Raw genomic sequence first — 20010 nt, 5'->3', positions numbered from 1 at the left:
TTGGCATTGAGTTCCATGGCTGCCACTGCCGCTTCAATTTTCTGGCCCCACCCCCTGCCATGGAAACAAATGTCGGGCTGGGAACAAAATCCAGTCTAAGAGCTACCGGCCCAATCAAAGAGCTAGCAGCTCAGCACTGCCACACCGGCAATGGCCACTGCTGGGACTGCACCTGGAGGATGAGGACACATCAATGGCTGGCGTCTTCAAAGTCAGATAAGTGGCATCTGGTGTTAGGGTATGAAGTTCTGTTAATGGATGGTAAATACCTGGTAGTTCAAGATAATAGGGTGAACAGGGGTTGGGTGTTAATTAGTTAATTGTATTCAAGTGTGTTATTACTACCAGGTGAGAAAGGTGTCTCGGGGTCTTTTACTGTCTTCACCTGGTCTTATTGTAACAGGGTTTAATTTTAAACACATTGTGTTTTGAGCTCTCCCTTGGTGAATTCTTGTTCACCGCTTTCCAATTATAAGGCAAAGAATTGAGCACACCAGGTTTTCTTAGGTTTAAAGAAGAAAAGTGAAATTTATTAAACTTACTTAAACTCTAATTTGGTTAACGCCTATGGATATATGACATGCCCACACTAGCATGTATACACGATACACACATGCAAATATGGACAGAAAAGAGCAGAGGAAAAATAAAGTAGAGAGGGTTGAGGCAATCTCTCAAGGGGGTTTCTTGTTACTGTTTCTGTGTTTCCAGCTTGCCATAGAGTTTTTGATTGTAAACAGCTCTTACTTTTTGTTGGGACACAGTATTCCTCTTAAACCTTGTTCAAGTAGGAGAATTTTCTCTCTTTGAGTTCACGTGTCTTCAATGGGTCTGCTGTTCCATGAGAAAGAGATGGGAGCAGACAGGAGAGAGGTGTTCTCAGTCCAGAAGCAAACAGCTTTTCTGAGTTCAAAATTCTGTGGCCAGTTCAAATTCAAAAAAACCAACAGCCAGCCATTCATGTGACTAAACTGGTCTGACCACTTCTTCTGAGTATTGGGGAAGTAAGGACTGGGTCCCTTGTTCCAACACTGTCTGCTAGCATGCAAATGTCTTTCCAGTCAGGGGCCTGGCAATTCCTTGTGATAGGCCCTCTTTTCTTCCCATCCACAATTTTAAGTTTTAATGTTCATGTGGTGAAATAATGTGTGCCTCAGTCTTGGCAGGAATGGGGCTTGCCTGACAGTGTGTATATATAAAGAACCAGCCAGCACTGGCTGTGGATATTGTTTGGAGAGCAGAAGAAAGCTCATGGCAAGCAATAACAATCTCCACCAAAGCATCCTAGTCTCAGTGTCTTCTTCACAAACAGCCTTGAAATTTCTCTAACATTGGTAGCAGAAAATGGTTGACTGAAAGTGAAGATTGGCGACTAAGATTTGTTTTCAGACAGGAGATTAGAATTGGAGTTTTCTTTTGTTGAGAAAGCTGTATGTGGAGTTCTTTTTGAAGAAAGATGACTGAAACCAAGTGTAAGGTGTTGGGATATGATTTTCCACTGCTGTATTGTGAAGCCGAATCTTACAATCAATGGAAGAATGAAGTTAATCTATGGACATGGGTTACATCTTTACCTAAAAGGAAGCAAGATCAGGGGCAAAGAGTTCTCGGAGCTAGAGGCTCATCATTTGGACAATGAGGAAGGTTTGTACAAACTCTTGAAATTTGTGGATAAAATTTATATGAAAGATGACTTATTGAGTGCCTATGAGGAGTGGTAGGACTTTGATAAATTTAGAAAAATGGATGGTTCTTCCATAGAAGAATATATTATGCAGTTTAACCGACTATATGCAAGGTTGCAGCGATTCTACTTGGAAATTCCTAGATCAGTACTTGCCTTCAAATTGTTGGATTGTACTAGGATATCAAACATGGATGGGCTCTTGGTATTAACTGGAGTTAGATTCTAAGAAAAAGATACACTGTCTGATTATATGTCTGACGCCCTAAAAAAAATTTTGGGAAAACATTCCTTTCCAGCTGCTTTCATGGCACAGATGGGCTCTTTAACCATGACACTGCAGGTGGAGGATACAATGCTAGCAGCATTTCGAGGCTGTTCAAGTATGGGGCCCAAGCGTCAGTACGAAAGGAGGATCACACAAAACGAATGAGGATAGAGACCCTTTTGGCAGCTATGACAGACGGCAGGAATTGGGCAATTATGGCAGAACCCAAGGAATAACCAAGGGGTGGTCAACAAGTCTTTCTGATGTGACTCAATGTATCACTATGCGTTGCATTGTCCAAAAAGAAATAACAGGGTTTTTGAAATGACACATGACGTGGAAGGTTCGGAAGGCGAGGATGACACTACTGATCAATCAGAAGGAATTATACTGGTCACAAGAAGCTTCAGTCCAGTAATGAGTGTCCTAGTCGCAGATTCATTCAACTGCGCAGTACTAGACAGTGGCTGTATGTCCACAGTATGTGGAGTGGACTGGTTAAGGTGTTACATGGATTCTTTAAGTAAGGAAGACCGAAATAAGGTCAAAGAATAGAACAGTTCTACCTGTTTCAGGTTTGGGGATGCCAACACGTTGAAATCACTAAAAAGAGTGGTAATTCCACATAAAGTAGCAGGGGAAAACCATTTTATTAGTACCAGTGATATACCTTTGCTGTTAAGTAAACCATCTATGAAAAAGGTTTGGATAAAATTGGATATGGAACATGATAAGGCAATTGTCTTTAGGAAATCTGTAGCTTTGCGATTTACACAGTCGGGACATTATTGTATTCCTTTAGCGAGACCTAACATCTCTAAGCAGGATGTTAAAGAAGTATTAATGGCATCCTAAAGTAGGGATTTAAAGGAGGAAAGGCAAATTATTTCAAAACTACATCGACAGCTTGCACATCCATCTTGTCATAGGTTGAAGACTGTGTTAAAAGATGCAGGGGTATTCGATGATGACTACACTAAACTTATCGAAGAGATCAGTGAAAAATGTGATATCTGTAAAAAATACAGGAGGACGCCATCGTGGCCCATAGTGAGTCTCCCATTAGCAAGGGACTTTAATGAAATCGTAGTGATGGACATGAAGGCATGAGATAAAGAAAAAAACATTTTTATTCTACACTTTACAGACGTGGCAACTAGATTCAGTCTGTCGATGGTAATTTATATTAAAGGCAAAAAAGTAATAATGGACAAGATAATGGAAAGGTGGAGAGGAACAGGACTGGGAGCACTGGCTGGGTTTCTAACTGACTATGGAGGAGAATTTGCCAATGATGAGTTCAGGAGTATGTGTGAAAATATGAATATTGTAGCACTGCACAAGGCAGCAGAAAGTCCTTTTCGTAATGGGATTTGTGAGAGAAATCATGCTGTGTTTGACGAAATGCTACAAAAATTTTTAGCAGACGAGCCAAATTGTAAATTGATTACAGCTCTGGTGTGAGCAGTACATGTGATAAACACGCTTCAAATGGTCGGGGGCTACAGCCCATATCAATTAGTTTATGGCAGAAATCTGAAAATACCTTCGGTAATGTAGGATCACCCCGGCTTTAGAGGGGACTACAATTAGTTCAATTTTTGCGGAACATTTAAATGCCACGCGTGCAGGGAGAAGAGCATTTATTAAGGTGGAGGTTTCAGAAAAAATCAGGAGAGCTTTGAGGCATTGGATCAGGCCATCAGAGAAGAATTAATACCGGGGATATGGTGTATTACAAAAGAGAAGAGCAGAAAGAATGGAGAGGCCCAGGAAAAGTTATAGGCACTGATGGAAAAATGGTGATTTTGCAACATGGCAACCAAACCGTTAGAGTACATTCCTCATGGTTTATTGGCACTGATTATACATTAACAGCATCTGAAGAAATAATAGACACTGATGATGCGCCATGTATTTCGCACGCACATGTCGGACCTCTGCAAGCAACAGATTGTGGCAGATAATGGGCTGACTGAGAGTGGACCAAGTGATGGTGAAGATCCAGATAAGGCCATTTATCCCAAATCAACTACCGAAAGTTGAGACTAGAGTGATATATTTGCCAGAAGGGACGAGTGAGTGGAGGGAAGCCACTATTATAGGAAGGGCAGGAAAAGCCACAGGGAAATACAAATATTGGCTGAATGTGCAAGACAAGGGACAGGACATCAGACCTATAGAGTGGCAGAAGGAAATGTAAATTTGGAAGGCCAGAAAACGTAGTAAAAGATCAGACAGTGGGCCTGAAGATGATCATAGTCCAAGGAAAAGATCACGAACATGCGAAAGGAAGTCTGGTTGTAGGAGGGACAGGTCAAGTAGTAGTAGTCCAGAAAGGGATAGGAACTCTACTCGGGCACCTAGTTTCACTAGAGCAAGGACCAGAGAGCAGGCGAGAGGCGCCACAAGACGTAGGAGCCTTTATGATAGAGAAGCTCCAGTGGCTACTGACAAGTTAGAAGGTAAATTGATAAAGGATGCCAAGCAAAAAGAGCTTGACAGTTGGAGAGAGTTTGGTGTATACTCGGAGGTGTCAGATAGAGGACAACCAGCATTGTCCCATAGATGGATCTATAACAGAGAAGGTACTTCCCAATGGTACGTATAAAGCGAAGGCCAGACTTGTAGCTTGGGGATTTGAGAAATGACTAGGCAACCAGGAAGTTAGAGTGGACTCTCCAACAGCAGGAAAAGCAAGTTTGAGGATTTTCCTAACCCTTTTAGTGACACACTCATGGGAATGTAAGTCCATTGACATCAAAGCAGCATTTTTGCAAGGGGAGAAATTTCAAAGTGAAGTATTTTTAAGCCACCAAAAGAAGCTGGAGATATAGAAGGGACATTATGGAAGCTAAACAAGTGTGTTTATGGGCTAAATGATGCATCCAGAGTGTGGTATTTTTCAGTTAGGTCCGTCCTACTAAAAGCTGGTTGTATTCAACTAAAGGTGGATCCGGCAATGTTTTATTGGGACTATGAAGAAAAACTAGCAGGCATTTTCTTGATGCATGTGGACAATTTTCTGTGGGGAGGATCTGAGGCATTTGAGAAATTTGTGGTAGATAAAATTGGAAGTCAGGCTTCTGGAGCTTTTAAATATATAGGATTGAATATTAGACAGACTAAGTTGGGGGTAACCCTAAATCAACAGTGTTACCCAGAGAATGTTAATAGGATCCCAATAAATTGGGCCAGATCCTCATAAAAAGAAGACTCTGCAACCAAGGAAGAAGTAGACCCGTTAAGGAGCCTTATCAGGCAGTTGAACTGGTTGTGCACACAAACTAGGCCGAATGCTTGCTATGATGTATTAGAATTGAGCACCATCCTGAAACATGCTATTGTTGGGGAAGTGCTGAAAGCAAATAAGACATTGAAGAAATTGAGTTTTGATAAATGTACACTCAAGTTTCCAGCATTGGGTGACCCAGAAGAGATTAAATTGATCATTTTTAGCGACGCCTCACATGCTAATCTTCCCGATGGTTACTCGAGTGCAGCAGGGTTCATTATATTTTTGGTGGGAAGAAATGATAAATGTTGTCTGTTAGCCTGGAAATCGAAGAAAATAAAGAGGATAGTTAAAAGCACCTTAGCTGCTGAGACACTTGCACCGATAGTAGTGATAGATATGGGTATGTATTTATCGAGTAGTTTAAAGGAACTCTTATACAAGGGGCAATCGGAGAAAAGTTTTCCTAAAGAATACTGCATAGATAACCATTCTCTCTGGGACAATGTCCATTCAACGAAAAAGTGTCGCGGAAAAGAGGTTGAGGATTGATCTCTCGAGTATAAAAGAAATGTTGGAAAGAAAAGAAATTTCCAAAATAAAATGGGTTGACGCAAGTCATCAGTTGTCGGATTGTTTTACTAAGAAAGGTGCTTGTTCGAAAAAATTGTTGGATGTCCTCGAAGAGGACCGACTTGTGTTATAAGTTAGGAAAACGTGGAAAGTTTTACGATAAGATCGCTTTTTCTTTAAACAAATTTTTTTAAAGGGGGGAATATACAACATATTAATGTCTGGTACTGTTGAAAGTTAATGATTAAATAATGTAAAGAAAAATGTGTCATTATTTTGTTTTTATTTCTTTTTCTTATATCTGTATGTATATAATTTAAAGAAAAAAGGGGGAATCTGTTATGGTCTGAAGTTCTGTTAATGGATGATAAATACCTGGTAGTTCAAGATAATAGAGTGAACAGGTGCTGGGTGTTAATTAGTTAATTGCATTCAACTGTGTATATATAAAGAGCCAGCCAGCACTAGCTGGTGGTGTTGGTTGGAGAGCAGAAGTATGTGCTGTGGCAAGCAACAAACAATCTCCACCAAAGCATCCTAGTCTCACTGTCTTCACAAACAGGCTTGGAATTTCTCTAATATCATGTTTCCAGAGCACTAGCCTGTTCCTTTGCATTACCAGTCCAGCGACATTACCACTACACCATTGCCTCCCTGTCAATACACACCTACATTAAGTAGTTCACCAAGGCTCAGCAGTACAACACCTTCCCCATTGATGTCAGCAGGCAATATAACAAGGTTCAGTGATTTGCAGCAGTGGTGGCTTCCCTCACATCCAGGGCAACATCGAGGCACACATATTGACATCAGGTGCCAGAACACCAGACAGCAGCATTCATCAATAGAAATGGATACCACTCCAATAATATAAAAGCAAGATACTGCAGATGCTGGAAATCTGAAATAAAAACAGAAAGTGCTGGAAATATGCAGTAAGTCTGGCAACATCCGTGAAGAGAGAAGCAGTTCTGATGAAAGGTCACTGAGCTGAAACGTTAACTCTGCACAGATGCTGCCAGACCTGCTGAGTATTTCCAGCACTTTCTGTTTTTATACCACTCCAATAATGTCTGTAGTGTTTGATCTGGGTTTGATTGTATTAGTCTGTCAATTGATCTGTGTTCACTGTGTTTGATTGATTAACCCTATGGGTGGAGCTGAAGAGTTGAAACTGAAAGTAAACATAACAATGTCCAGTTAGCATCCGATCACAGAACAGGATCGTCCAAGTTTCTGCAAGGTACCCAACCAGTTGTCATAATGCATTTATCCTGCACCAATTTAACCTTCCTAAAATATTCAACCTTCCCAGGAAAGTGGAAGGATGCCTCCTGGAGGACAAGGGATACCCCCTTCAGACATGGCTCATGATACCACCATCCTCATACCCCCACACCCCACCATGCCTGGGCAATACAAGTATAATCAAGGTCAGGGTATCACCAGGTTAATTATTGAGAACACCACAGGGATGCAAAATCACAGGTTTAGGTGCCTCAATCGTTCTTGATTGTCCTACAAAATACCCCACAAAGGGCCTCCTGCATCGTAGCAGTGTGCTGCAAACTGCACAACTTTACCATGCTGGGAGGTCTGCATTTGGACGAGGCACAACTGCAGCACAGTCCTCATTGGATGAGGAAGACCAGGGAGAAGGCAAGAAAACCATTGAAGAATGGCTATCTCAACACCTTGCAGCATGAAATGTGACATGTCAGCTCATTGCTCAATGAACCTACTGACCTGCTTATTCCTCTGCTTAACACTCATTATATACATCCCCACTTCCTCCATTAAAGAACAGACCATTTAGATGAATATCATACTGACAATGCAGGCTCAGATGCTGCCATTAAACCATGCTGCAGACCAAAGTGCCAAATCTGATAAAAAAATTATTAGTTTAATGGGAAACAAAATAATTGCCTTCCATTCATTTCTCACCCAAATGATCAACCCATAGTGCTTTTCTGAAAAGATGATTTACTATTACTCCTACAGGATGCTCACCTAGTGGCCTCAGCGGAGCTAGTGGAAGGCTGCTGTTCTTCATCTTGAGATGTTTGTAGCTGGTGACTTCTGGGTGCTTGAGCCTATGCTGTACCTGACCTGCTGCCAAGGCAGTCTGGCCCAGCTGATTTCCTGGCACCAAGGTGGTTATTATTTGAGCGATAGTAAAGGTACAGATGTGCTGACATCTTGAGAGAGGTTAACATGTACCAATCCCATAGTGTCACTGCCACTATGGCAGCATGTCTGGCAGCACAAGGTACAATGTAAATACTGTATAAATGTCACTGTACTTATATTGTTTGACAGTTAAAATCTGCTGCAAGCTTTTTTGTTTACCAAGATTTAGAATCAACATAAAATTCAAATGAAAACATGTCTCTGTGTTCATACAAAAATTTAGTTTAATGATTTAATTGAACTTTCTGATTCAGATTTGATTTACAATTTCAACCAATGGTTAGTGGCAGGTTTTAGAAAGGTTCAGATAGAGGTGTGCAGCTTGCATAAATTTTTTCAGAGGTTAATTCATTTTCATAGCTTCAGCTGTAGATTTGAATTAAAGTAAAGAAGCAGACTAATAGTGGGAGCAGATTTTTTTTAGGCAAGAGAAAGGAGGGACAATGAGGGTAGGGTGTATGATGTAGACTATATGGATTTTAGCAAGGGTTTTGACAAGGCCCTACATGCCAGACTGGCCAGAAAATTAAAAGCTCATGGGATTCAAGGGAAAGTGGCAAATTGGATCCAAAATTTTCTCAATGGCAAGAAGCAAAAGGTGTTTTTGTGACTGGAATGCTATTTCCAGTGGGGTTCCACAGGGCTCAGCATTGGGTCCCTTGCTGTTTGTGGTATATATCAATGAGCTACACTTAAATGTAGGGGGCTTGATTAACAAGTTTTCAGATGATATGAAAATTGGTCACATGGTTGATAGCAAGGAAGATATCAATGCACCGGTCAGGTGGGCAGAAAAGTGGTAAATGGAATTCAATCTGGTGAAATGTGAGGTAATACATTTGAGGAGGGTAAAGAAAAGCAAAGGAATACACAATAAATGGTAGGATACTGAGAAGTGTAGAGGAACAGAGAGACCTAGGAGTGCTTGTCCACAGATCACTGAAGGTAGCAGGGCAGGTAGATAAGGTGGTTTAAGAAAGCACATAGGATACTTTCCTGTATTGACCGAGGGACAAAGTATTAGAGCAGGGAGGCTATGCTAGAACTGTATAAAACAGTAATTAAACCACAGCTAGAGTACTGTATACAGTTCAGGTCACCACATTACAGGAAGGATGTGATTACCCTAGAGAGAGTACAGAGGAGATTTACAGAGGATGTTGCCAAAAATTGAAAATTTTAGCTATGACGAAAGATTGGATGGGCTGGGGTTTATTTCTTCAGAACACAATAGACTCAGGGGAGATTTAATTGAGGTGGATAAAATTGTAAGGGTCCTAGATAGAGTGGATAGGAAGAACTTAATTCCCTTAGCAGAGAGATCAATAACTAGGGGACACAGATTTAAAGTACTTGGTTGAAGGATTAGAGGGGAGTTGGGGAGAATTTTCTCTCACCCTGAGGGTGGTGGGGGTCTGGAACTGACTGCCTGAAAGGGTAGTAGAGGCAGAAACCACGGAAAAGTGTTGCAACCTACAGGGCTACAGACCAAGAGCTAAGAAGCGGAATTATGCTGGATAGCTGTTTTTCAGCCTGCAAAGACACGATGGGCTGAATGACCTATTTCTGCGCCGTAAACTTTCTATGTTAATTGGGACAATTAAAGGAGAATGTCCAAAAAGGGAGACAAAATTCTGAAAGCTATTGGAAAGGTTCCAAAGGCATCTCAAAACATTTAACAGCCTTTGTTGAAGAAGAGAGAGCTGTGAAATGCGAGGTAAAAATGAAGAAAAAGGAAACTCAAAGAGCAGGCATGAGTTACAGGCAAAAAACAGAACAGCCCAACACCTAACTGTCTGTTTGATGGCTTCTGAAGTAGAGGTGGTGCTTCATAAGGTGCTTACAAAGGGAATGGCCCACTATGCCACTCCACTTAACCATCCAGTAGGTGAGCACTACTGCAGGCTAGCAAGGAGGTAGAGCCAAGTTTCAGGCAGAGCTGACCATTACTAGCATTGCATGTGCTAGCTGTATGCTGCATGGTCGCTGCAGATGTCTTTGCAGCAGATGGCACAGCTTTGTATCTAGATCTCTGTGAAGATAGTTCAATATGATCAAAGTAGACAAAAGCTAATGTTTTTGTCCTGAGCCTGAGAAGGCAGTTCCTCTCAGTCACTCCAAGTAAGTGTGTCAGACCAGCATTATGGCAGGTTTGTTTATTCTTTCATGGGATGTGGGCATCACTGGCAGGGCTATCATTTGTTGCTCATCCCTAATTGCCCTTGACATCTGAGTGGCTTGCTAGGCAAATTCAGAGAGCAGTTAAGAGTCAACCACATTGCTGTGGGTCAAGAGTCCTATGTAGGCCAGACCAGGTAAGGATGGCAGATTTCCTTCCCTTAAAGGACATTAGTGAACCAGATGAGTTTTTACAACAATCAATGATTGTTTTAGGGCACCATTACTGAGACTATCTTTCAATTCCAGATTTTTATTAATTAATTGAATTGAATTTCCAGCTGCCATGGAATTTGAATCTGTGTCCCCAGGGCATTATCCTGGGTCTTTGGATTACTATTCCAGTGACATTATCAGTACACCACTGTTGCCCCTGACACTAATCAGTGTATGCTGGTTCTTCATTACCTGACATGCTTTCTTTCCTGGGGTGCACTGAAAGTAGGACATTTTTCTCGCTTTCTCCTGGAGAATGCTGAGTTTCCAGGCATGCCTCTGGTATGCTGAGCCTTCCTGGTATGCAGCAGTGGGCAATAGAAACTTAGGACTGCAATGGAACTGAATATCAGGCGCTGCATACAACAAGGGACTGAGCTGACTCTGCCCACTTTTTGCCACTGCCCGAGGTGAACTTCTACCTTAGAGAGGCTGATGAAGGCAATTACTTCAAATGCATCATTTTACTATAGTGATGGGATTCAATATAGGTACAGGAATACAAACCTGCTTCAATCCTTTGAATACCACTGGCTTTGGAGTACTTATAGGAAAGATTTTCATTAAAAATACCTATTACATAATAGTAGCTGTTCTTGTAACCTGAGCCCCTCAAAAAGCACTGCTATTGCAAAAATTATGACAGTCATACTGGCTTGGTGGCTTTAGCTGTCGGGTAATGCAAACAAAAGCCTAGAGCTTACAACTCTAACTGCAACCTATATGTTTTTGTAGCTTTAACTAATATCACTTGTGGTTATGCTCTCTCCAGGGTGAGTTTCACCATTTTCTGGCTAGGCTGCAATGGTTATTTCAAAATGGTATGGCATTTGATCTTGTTAGAGGAGAGAATAAAGAAATATAGCGATACTTCTAATGTCCACAATCTATGCCTGCTACTAACAGTACAGCATACTAGTCACAGTCCCAACCAACCTGTTGAAACAGCTCGTGTAATGGTGAAAAGATTAAAATTAGTGATAAAACAGATGATGAATTGTGACAAAGGGAAAGAAAAAGTGAGGTTTAATTTCATAGTCATTTGTGATGCTCAAATGAACTACTAGAGGCTTCATTTTGCAAGACAAGGCTTCCTGGGTGAAGCTTTGCACGACGGAACTGTTGGTTGCAGAATCAATTATGTGAAAGCCTTTTCTCAGACCTGTGCTCCTGTACAATGAGGATCTAGGCCAGGAGCACCTTCTTGCACAATTGCTCTTAAAATTATTTAATGATTGTGAACTCAAGTGAAGAATTACAGGGCTAAAATTTATCTTCAGCAGTAGCACAAAGTGGGCGATAACCGATCAGTGGTTTATTTTACACACTGCCCGATTTGAAAATTGACAGGGTGTAAAACACCTGTCAATTATTTACCACCTGTTTTGTTTTACTGTCAAAGACCAGTTTACCCCCATTTTAGTTACTACAATGCATGCTAAATAAAAACTGAAGAAAATTAATTACATAAAATTTATTTCATAGTTTGCATATTTTGTGTATAATAAATTTCCTTACAGTTGCACCTGGAACTCCGTGTGCACCATCCTTCCCTTGGTCTCCTGGGGGACCTGGTGAACCTGCAGGACCTGCTAGACCAGGTGGTCCAGAATGACCTTGATCACCCTATACATTTAAGCAAAAATAAAGAGTAAATATCAAACAAGGCATACATTTTGGTAGAAAGAATTAAGATGGGCAATATGAACTAAATGGTACAGGAAGAGAGAGACTCGGTGGGGGAGGGGGGTGCGGGGTGGGTATGTACACAAATCTTTGAATGTGGCAGGACAAATTGAGAAGGCAGTTAAAAAGGCATATGGGATCTTAGGCTTTATTAACAGAGGCATGTGGTACATTCTCTTCTCTTTCTCTTTGGCCTCCTTATCTCGAGAGACAATGGGTAAGCGCCTGGAGGTGGTCAGTGGTGTGTGGAGCAGCGCCTGGAGTGGCTATAAAGGCCAATTCTAGAGTGACAGGCTCTTCCACAGGTGCTGCAGAAAAATCTGATTGTCGGGGCTGTTACACAGTTGGCTCTTCCCTTGCGCCTCTGTCTTTTTTCCTGCCAACTGCTAAGTCTCTTCGACTCGCCACACTTTAGCCCCGCCTTTATGGCTGTCCGCCAGCATAAGCAAGGAAGTTATGCTAAACCTTTATAAAACACTGGTTAGGCCTCAGGTTGTGTTCAGTTTTGCACATCATAATTTAGGAATGATGTTAAAGTCTTATAGAGGGTGAGAAGAAATTTACTAGAATGGTATTGAGGATGAAGAACTTCAGTTATTTGGAGAGACTGGAGCAGCTGGGGTTGTTCTCCTTAGAACAGAGACAGTTAAGAAGATATTTGATGGAGGTGTTAGAATCATAAATGGTTTTGATAGACGAGATAAAGGAGAAACTGTTTCCAATGACAGAAATGTTGACTAATGACAGAAAGGTTAACATTCAATGGCATTACCATCGCAGAATCCCCCATCAACAGTATCCTGGGGATTACCATTGACCAGAACCTTAACTGGACCAGGCACATAAATACTGTGGATACAAGAGCAGGTCCAAGGCTGGTTATTCTGCAGAAGTAACTCATCTCCTGACTTCCCCAAGCCTGTCCACAAGTCGGGAGTGTGATGGAATACTCTCCACTTGCCTGGATGAGTGCAGCTCCAATAGCACTCAAGTAGCTCGACACTATCCAGGACAAAGCAACCCGATTGATTGGCACCTCATCCATTCACTCCCTCCAGTATCAGTGCACAGTGGCAGCAGTATGCACCATCTACAAGGTACACTGCAGCAATTCGCCAAGGCTTTTTCAACAGCAACTTCCAAATCTGTGACCTCTACCATCTAGAACAGCAAGGGCAGCAGACACATGGGATCACCACCACCTGCAAGTTCCCCTCCAAGTCACTCACTATCCTGACTTGGAACAATATCACTGCTCCTTCACTGTCGCTGGGTCAAAATCCTGGAACTCCCTCCCTAACAGCACTGTGGGTGGACATACACCGTATGGTTAAAGAAGGTGGCTCACCTTCTCAAGGGAAATTAGGAATAGGCAACAAATGCTGGCCTTGTCAGTGATGCTCGCAACCCATGAACAAATAAAAATGGACACAGATTTAAGGTGATTGGAAAAAGAACCAGACACGACATGAGGAAACTTTCTTTTAACACAGAGAGTTGTTGTACTCTGGAATACACCGCCTGAAAGGGTGGTGGAAGCAGATTCAATCGTAACATTCAAAAGAGAATTGGATAAATACTGGGAAAGAGCAGGGGTGTGGGACTAATTGGATAGCTCTACCTAATAGTCTTCACAGGCATGACGGGCTAAATAGCCTCCTTCTGTGCGGTATCATTTTATGACTCTAATACAAAACAGCAGGGATAAGATACAACTTTGACTGGGCCACAAACTAGGAGTGAGTGGATTGGCTGCCCATTATGTTCCTTTCAGTTGGCATTATTGAAGTTGAATTTTACCCCAGTATTTGTAAAACTAATTAGTGTGACATATCTCATAAAGTGTTAGTAGAATCCTAATAATGATTAATTCATAGTATTCTAATAAATATGAATCCATGTAAATAAAATGGGATGCTATTCAAAGGAAAAAGGACTAATCATTCAATTTAAGCAATGTTGGGGGTGAATGTGAGAGTAAGCTGTCCTTTCTCTGTCTGAGTCTATCCAGAACCCACCACTAATCATTCGGTTAAAACTGCAACCATAGCAAAAAAAAATTAAACTTTAATTATCCTGTAGATCAAATCTGAATCCAAAAGACCAATCAGATTTTTGAATTAATGTTTTTGTTTTTGGGATGGTGATGTGGAGTGACTCAGTGGGCCATGGGTCTCATAAACACCTTAAGTAGCTTTATCTCCACTTTCAAAGCCATCAAATAGACAGGTAGAGGCTGTTCTGACATTTGCCTACAACTCATGCCTGCAGCACCTTACTGTCTCTTTTGCCTAGCACTTGTTAGCCCTCTTCTCTTCAGCCTTAGCAAATGTTGTTGAATGGCTTGAGATGCCTTTTGAATCTTTCCACAAGTTTACAGAATTTTGTGCCCCTTTTTGGATTCTCTTCCTAATTGTCCCCTTTAAATTTCACATTCCTACAAACTTCTGCTCCCAATTTTAGTGTGCTTCTTTGCATCAATCCAAATCTTTGTCTGTGCACACACCACCCATGCACTTACTTCATTGTTACTTCTATAAACTAATTTTGGGGTCCAATTGCGATTGTGAAAAGGTGGCTCACTGAGAAAGTAATTTGGACTTGGTTGCCAACCCACCACTGGGGTTATTGTTCGGTGCAGTTAGTACACCTGCTAAGTCTTTTGCATTCCTGAGTTACTTTCTGTTTCTCTGCCTGCTGCTCTGACAGTCAAAATTCAGCTAGCCCACTCTTCCCAAAACATTCACTTCTAAACTGCTTTCAAGTATGCACTTACGATTTGTCAATTCTAAGTGGTCAGAAACTCATCATCAAGAATGACAGAGGAAATCAATATATTCTGTATTAATTGGCCCTTAAGAAGGCTGATATGGAGTTAAGCACCTTGGGATGTTTTACTACATTAAAGGTGCTATAGAAATGTAAATTGTTGATGTTAGTGCTGCTTTTTAAAAATGTTCTTGTTAAACTTTCAGAACATAATGTAAAGGTCAGAGGAAAATTCAGAGCAGTTCGAACAATGAAAAATCTCTTTGTTAGTGCCTTGCTCAAGGATTTGCAAACTTGTTAGAATTACTAATTTTAAAACAAGGTTTTCCCAGACTTCAAGAGCCACATGTGCAGAGGTCATCTCATGTTCAGACCTCTGCTAATGTCACTCTAAACTGACAAACAAGAGAATTGTTTGAAGACAGCTGTTCCCTGATTTTACCCACTGCCCTGTCTGCTACTTGGTATGGAGCTGAAACTGGGAACTCAACAGTATGGGAATTAGTTGTGTGCTGCATGGTAACTCATGCAGGAGATAACTTACTTATCATTTAGCCATTTGTGAGTTATGTGCCCTCCTTCAATTATTAGATAAACATTATATTCAACAACATTCGATCCAGGACTTTCTATTTGTTTTATCACCCGCATATTTAAATTGGGGGGGGGGGGGGGGGTCATTTGTTGGACAAAGAATATTTATCCCTTTGAATATTTAAATAATTGTACAAGTCCTATATTTAAATAGAAATAAAACAAGATCATCTTTATTTTTCTAAATGATTGAAGTAACATGCAATAATAACAATCACTAAAATATGACACTGAGAAATCATTTATTTTTGACTTACATAAGCTCCTTTAAAGTAAGAAAAAGTTATTCACACACTCCCTCCAACTTTGGGATGGCCACCCATTTGGATCATCAAACATTTTTAATGCAGTACATTTTATTAAAAGCAAAAATGGACCCTAATAATAAAAGCAAGCATTTCAGTGATGACCTTCATTTTAAAATGCTCTAGAGTAATTAAAACATGCAGCTTATTTAAATAAGGAACGGTTTATTAAGTTTTGTAGCATCACGTAGTAAAAACTGTATGCAGTCGTTCTTGCCAGTGTATTCTGGGAGCTGGGGGCAGCAATTAAATAAGGCAAATAGAGCAAATGACAAACAGAAAACATACTATAAGACAGGGAGAAATATTACAAATTTACGAATAAAATAAACAATTCTCTACCTTTTCTCCTTTTGGTCCAGGAGGGCCCTAGAAAAGGAAATAATGAAATATTTTCTTTCTAATTTTAAGCATATTTTATGAAAATCTTGATTCATTTGTTGCACCTTAATTTTGTTTTTGAAGAATTTTATGGTGATTACTTGTGCTTATCAAGATGAGGGATATCAGTATTGAGAAAGTAAATGCATTTTCCGGTTTTGCACTCAGTGCAAACATCAAGTGTCATCAGGTACATCATTGTTAGGTGCAAACTAAAGTTTCTGCCATTCTGCTCCAAAAATAGCCTTTAGCCTTAACCTTAGAGGAGTAGTCCTTACTTCATTACTGTCAATTTTTTAATAGCCATCCTTAAGGACTTTGAGTGAGATTCCAGTCTTGAGCCAATTTCGGATAATAGAGTCATATAAAATACATGCCATAAAAACAGATAAAGCTGGTAATATTCCAGAAGGTCAAGCAGCATTTGTGGAGAGAAAAACAGAGTTAACAGGCAGGATTTTGTCCCTTGGGGATGGGACCTGACATCGGGGTCAAATGGGAGTCATGAACCTACTGGGGGGATTTTATGCTCTCCCCCGCAGCAAGTTTGGAGGTGGGGAGAACATTTAAGTTGGGTGGGATGGTGACAGGGAGGGGACGCTGCCACCTTCCTGTCTCCATCCTAGTTAAGTTCGTGACAGGAAGGCCCCTGGATGGCCTTCCCGCCCCACTGATAATTGAGGGCGTTAAGTGGGCAATTAACGCCACTTGCAGGTGGGTAGCCCTGCCGACTCTGATTCCATCTCTGGGAAAATGGCCCGGGTGGGGGGGTGGGTCAGGATAGAGCTGGTACACTGGAAGGCTGGCCAGCAGTGCAAATGTTCGCACACAGCCACTTCCGCATTCGCCTGCATTGGAACTGAAAATCCTGCCCATGTTTCAAGTCAATGGCCTTTCATCAGAAGTGGAAAAAGTTAGAGATGTAACAGGTTTTAAGCAAGTACAGAGACAGGTATAGGGGACGAAGGTGGGGAGGGTAGGAAAAAAAGGAAGGTCTGTAATAGGGTGGAAGGCGGTAGAGATTATATGAAAAAAGAGATGATGGTGCAAGGCGAAAGGGGATGGTAACATAGAAACATTGAAAATGGGAGCAGGAGTAGGCCATTCGGCCCTTCGAGCCTGCTCCGCCATTCATTATGATCATGGCTGATCATCCAACTCAGTAACCTGTTCCCGTTTTCGTCCCATACCCTTTGATCCCTTTAGACCCAAGAGCTATATCTAACTCCTTCTTGAAAACATACAATGTTTTGGCCTCAACTGCTTTCTGGTGGTAGCGAATTCCACAGGCTCACCACTCTCTGGGTGAAGAAATTTCTCCTCATCTCAGTCCTGAAAGGTTTACCCCGTATCCTTAGACTATAACCCCAGGTTCTGGACTCCCCTACCATTGGTAACATCCTTCCTGCATCTACCCTGTCAAGACCTGTTAGAATTTTATAGGTTTCTATGAGATCCCCCCTCACTCTTCTGAACTCCAACGAATATAATCCTAACCGACTCAATCTCTCCTCATACGTCAGTTCCACCTCCCAGGAATCAGTCTGGTAAACCTTTGTTGCACTCCCTCTATAGCAAGAACATCCTTCCTCAGATAAGGAGACCAAAACTGCACACAATATTCCAGGTGTGGCCACACCAAGGCCTTGTATAATTGCAGCAAATATCCCTGTTCCTGTACTAAAATCCTCTCGCTATGAAGACCAGCATACCATTTGCCTTTTTTACCACCTGTTGCACCTGCATGCTTACCTTCAGCGACTGGTGACGAGAACACCCAAGTCTCGTTGCATATTCCCCTCTCTCAGTTTATAGCCGTTCAGATAATAATCTGCCTTCCTGTTTTTGCTACCAAAGTGGATAACCTCACATTTATCCACATTATACTGCATCTGCCATGCATTTGCCCACTCACTCAACTTGGCCAAATCACCCTGAAGCCTCTCTGCATCCTCCTCACAACTCACCCTCCCACCCAGTTTTGTGTCATCAGCAAATTTGGAGATATTACATTTAGTTCCCTCATCTAAATCATTAATGTATATCGTGAATAGCTGGGGTCCTAGCACAGATCCCTGTGGTACCCCACTAGTCACTGCCTGCCATTCGGAAAAAGACCTGTTTATCCCTACTCTTTGTTTCCTGTCTGCCAACCAATTTTCGATCCATCGCAATACACTACCCCCAATCCCATGCGCTTTAATTTTACATGCTAATCTCTTATGTGGGACTTTGTCGAAAGCCTTCTAAAAGTCCAAATAAACCACATCCACTGGCTCCCCCTCATCAACTCTACTAGTTACATCCTCGAAGAATTCTAGTAGATTTGTCAAGTATGATTTTCCTTTCGTAAATCCATGCTGACTCTGCCCGATTCTACCACTGTTCTCTAAGTGCTCTGCTATAATATCTTTGATAATGGACTCTAGAATTTTCCCCACTACCGACGTCAGGTTGACTGGTCTATAATTCCATGCTTTCTCTCTACCTCCCTTTTTAAATAGTGGGGTTACATTTGCTACCCTCCAATCTGTAGGAACTGTTCCAGAGTCTATAGAATCCTGGAAGATGACCACCAATGCATCCACTATTTCTAGGGCCACTTCCTTAAGTACTCTGGGATGCATACCATCGGGCCCTGGGGATTTATCGGCCTTCAATTCCATCAATTTCCCCAACACCATTTCTCTACTAATACTGATTTCCTTCAGTTCCTCTCTCTCACTAAGCCTTGTGTTCCCCAACATTTCTGGTATGATATTTGTGTCCTCCTTTGTGAAGACAGATCCAAAATATACATTTATTTGGCCAGCCATTTCTTTGTTCCCCATCATAAATTCCCCTGTTTCTGACTGTAAGGGACCTACATTTGTCTTCACCAATCTTTTTCTCTTCACATACCTATAGAAACTTTTACAGTCAGTTTTTATGTTCCCCGCAAGCTTGCTCTCGTACTCTATTTTTCCCTTCTTAATCAATCCCTTGGTCCTGCTTTGCTGAATTCTAAACTGCTCCCAATCCTCAGGTCTGTTGTATTTCCTGGCAAATTTATCTGCCTATTCCTTGGATTTCATGCCATTTCTAATTTCCCTTGTAAGCCATGGTTTGGCCACCTTTCCCGTTTTACTTTTGTGCCAGACAGGGATAAACAATTGTTGCAGTTCATCCATGCACTCTTTAAATGTTTGCCATTGCCTATCCACCGTCATCCCTTTAAGTAACGTTTCCCGATCCATCCTGGCCAACTCGCGCCTCATACCTTCATAGTTTCCTATACTAAGATTCAGGACCCTAGTCTCAGAATCAACTACGTTACTCTCCATCTTGAAGAAGAATTCTATCATATTATGGTCGCTCATCCCCAAGGGGTCTCGCACCACTAGATTGTCAATTATTCCTCTCTCATTACACAATACCCAGTCTAGGATGGCCTGTTCTCTAGTTGGTTCCTCATCGTATTGGTCCAGAAAACCATCCCGTATACACTTCAAGAATTCCTCCTCTACGGTATTGTGACTAATTTGATTTGCCCAATCTATATGCAGATTAAAGTCACCCATAATTACAGATGTTCCTTTATCACATGCATCTCTAATTTCCTGTTTAATGCCATTCCCAACATCACCACTACAGTTTTCGGGTCTATATACAACCCCCACTAACGTTTTTTGCCCCTTAGTGTTTCTCAACAGGACAAGTAAGGAAACAAAAGGTGAATCCAAAGGAGCTGTAAATGGAAAATTATAGAATCATCACCAACATCTGTTGTCCAAAAAATGGAAGCAGTGGCAATGATCTGAAATTGTTTAACTCAATGTTGAGTCTGGAAGGCTGTAAAGTGCCTAACCAAAAGATGAGTGCTTTTCCACCAGCTTACATTGAGCTTTATTGGAACAATGTAGGAGGCCGAGGACAGAGTGGTCAGAGT

At 41.4% G+C, this 20010-nt stretch overlaps 1 protein-coding gene across 1 annotated transcript in view; it reads right to left on the bottom strand.

Moving 5' to 3' along the window:
• The window catches only part of LOC137375617 (collagen alpha-1(XXIII) chain-like), a 339099-nt gene that overhangs the window by 141400 nt on the left and 177689 nt on the right, over positions 1–20010 (bottom strand). Inside the window, exons 7-8 of the mRNA XM_068042994.1 lie at positions 16044–16070; positions 11866–11973 (exon numbers count right to left, since the gene is read on the bottom strand). Coding sequence (XP_067899095.1) covers positions 11866–11973; positions 16044–16070 — 135 coding nt within the window. The remainder of the gene's footprint in view (positions 1–11865; positions 11974–16043; positions 16071–20010) is intronic.

Source organism: Heterodontus francisci, chromosome 12, assembly GCF_036365525.1.
Source record: "Heterodontus francisci isolate sHetFra1 chromosome 12, sHetFra1.hap1, whole genome shotgun sequence".
NCBI lineage: Eukaryota > Metazoa > Chordata > Chondrichthyes > Heterodontiformes > Heterodontidae > Heterodontus > Heterodontus francisci.
Note: the sequence above shows the minus strand (reverse complement) of the source record. Positions and strands in the feature narration are given on the sequence as shown.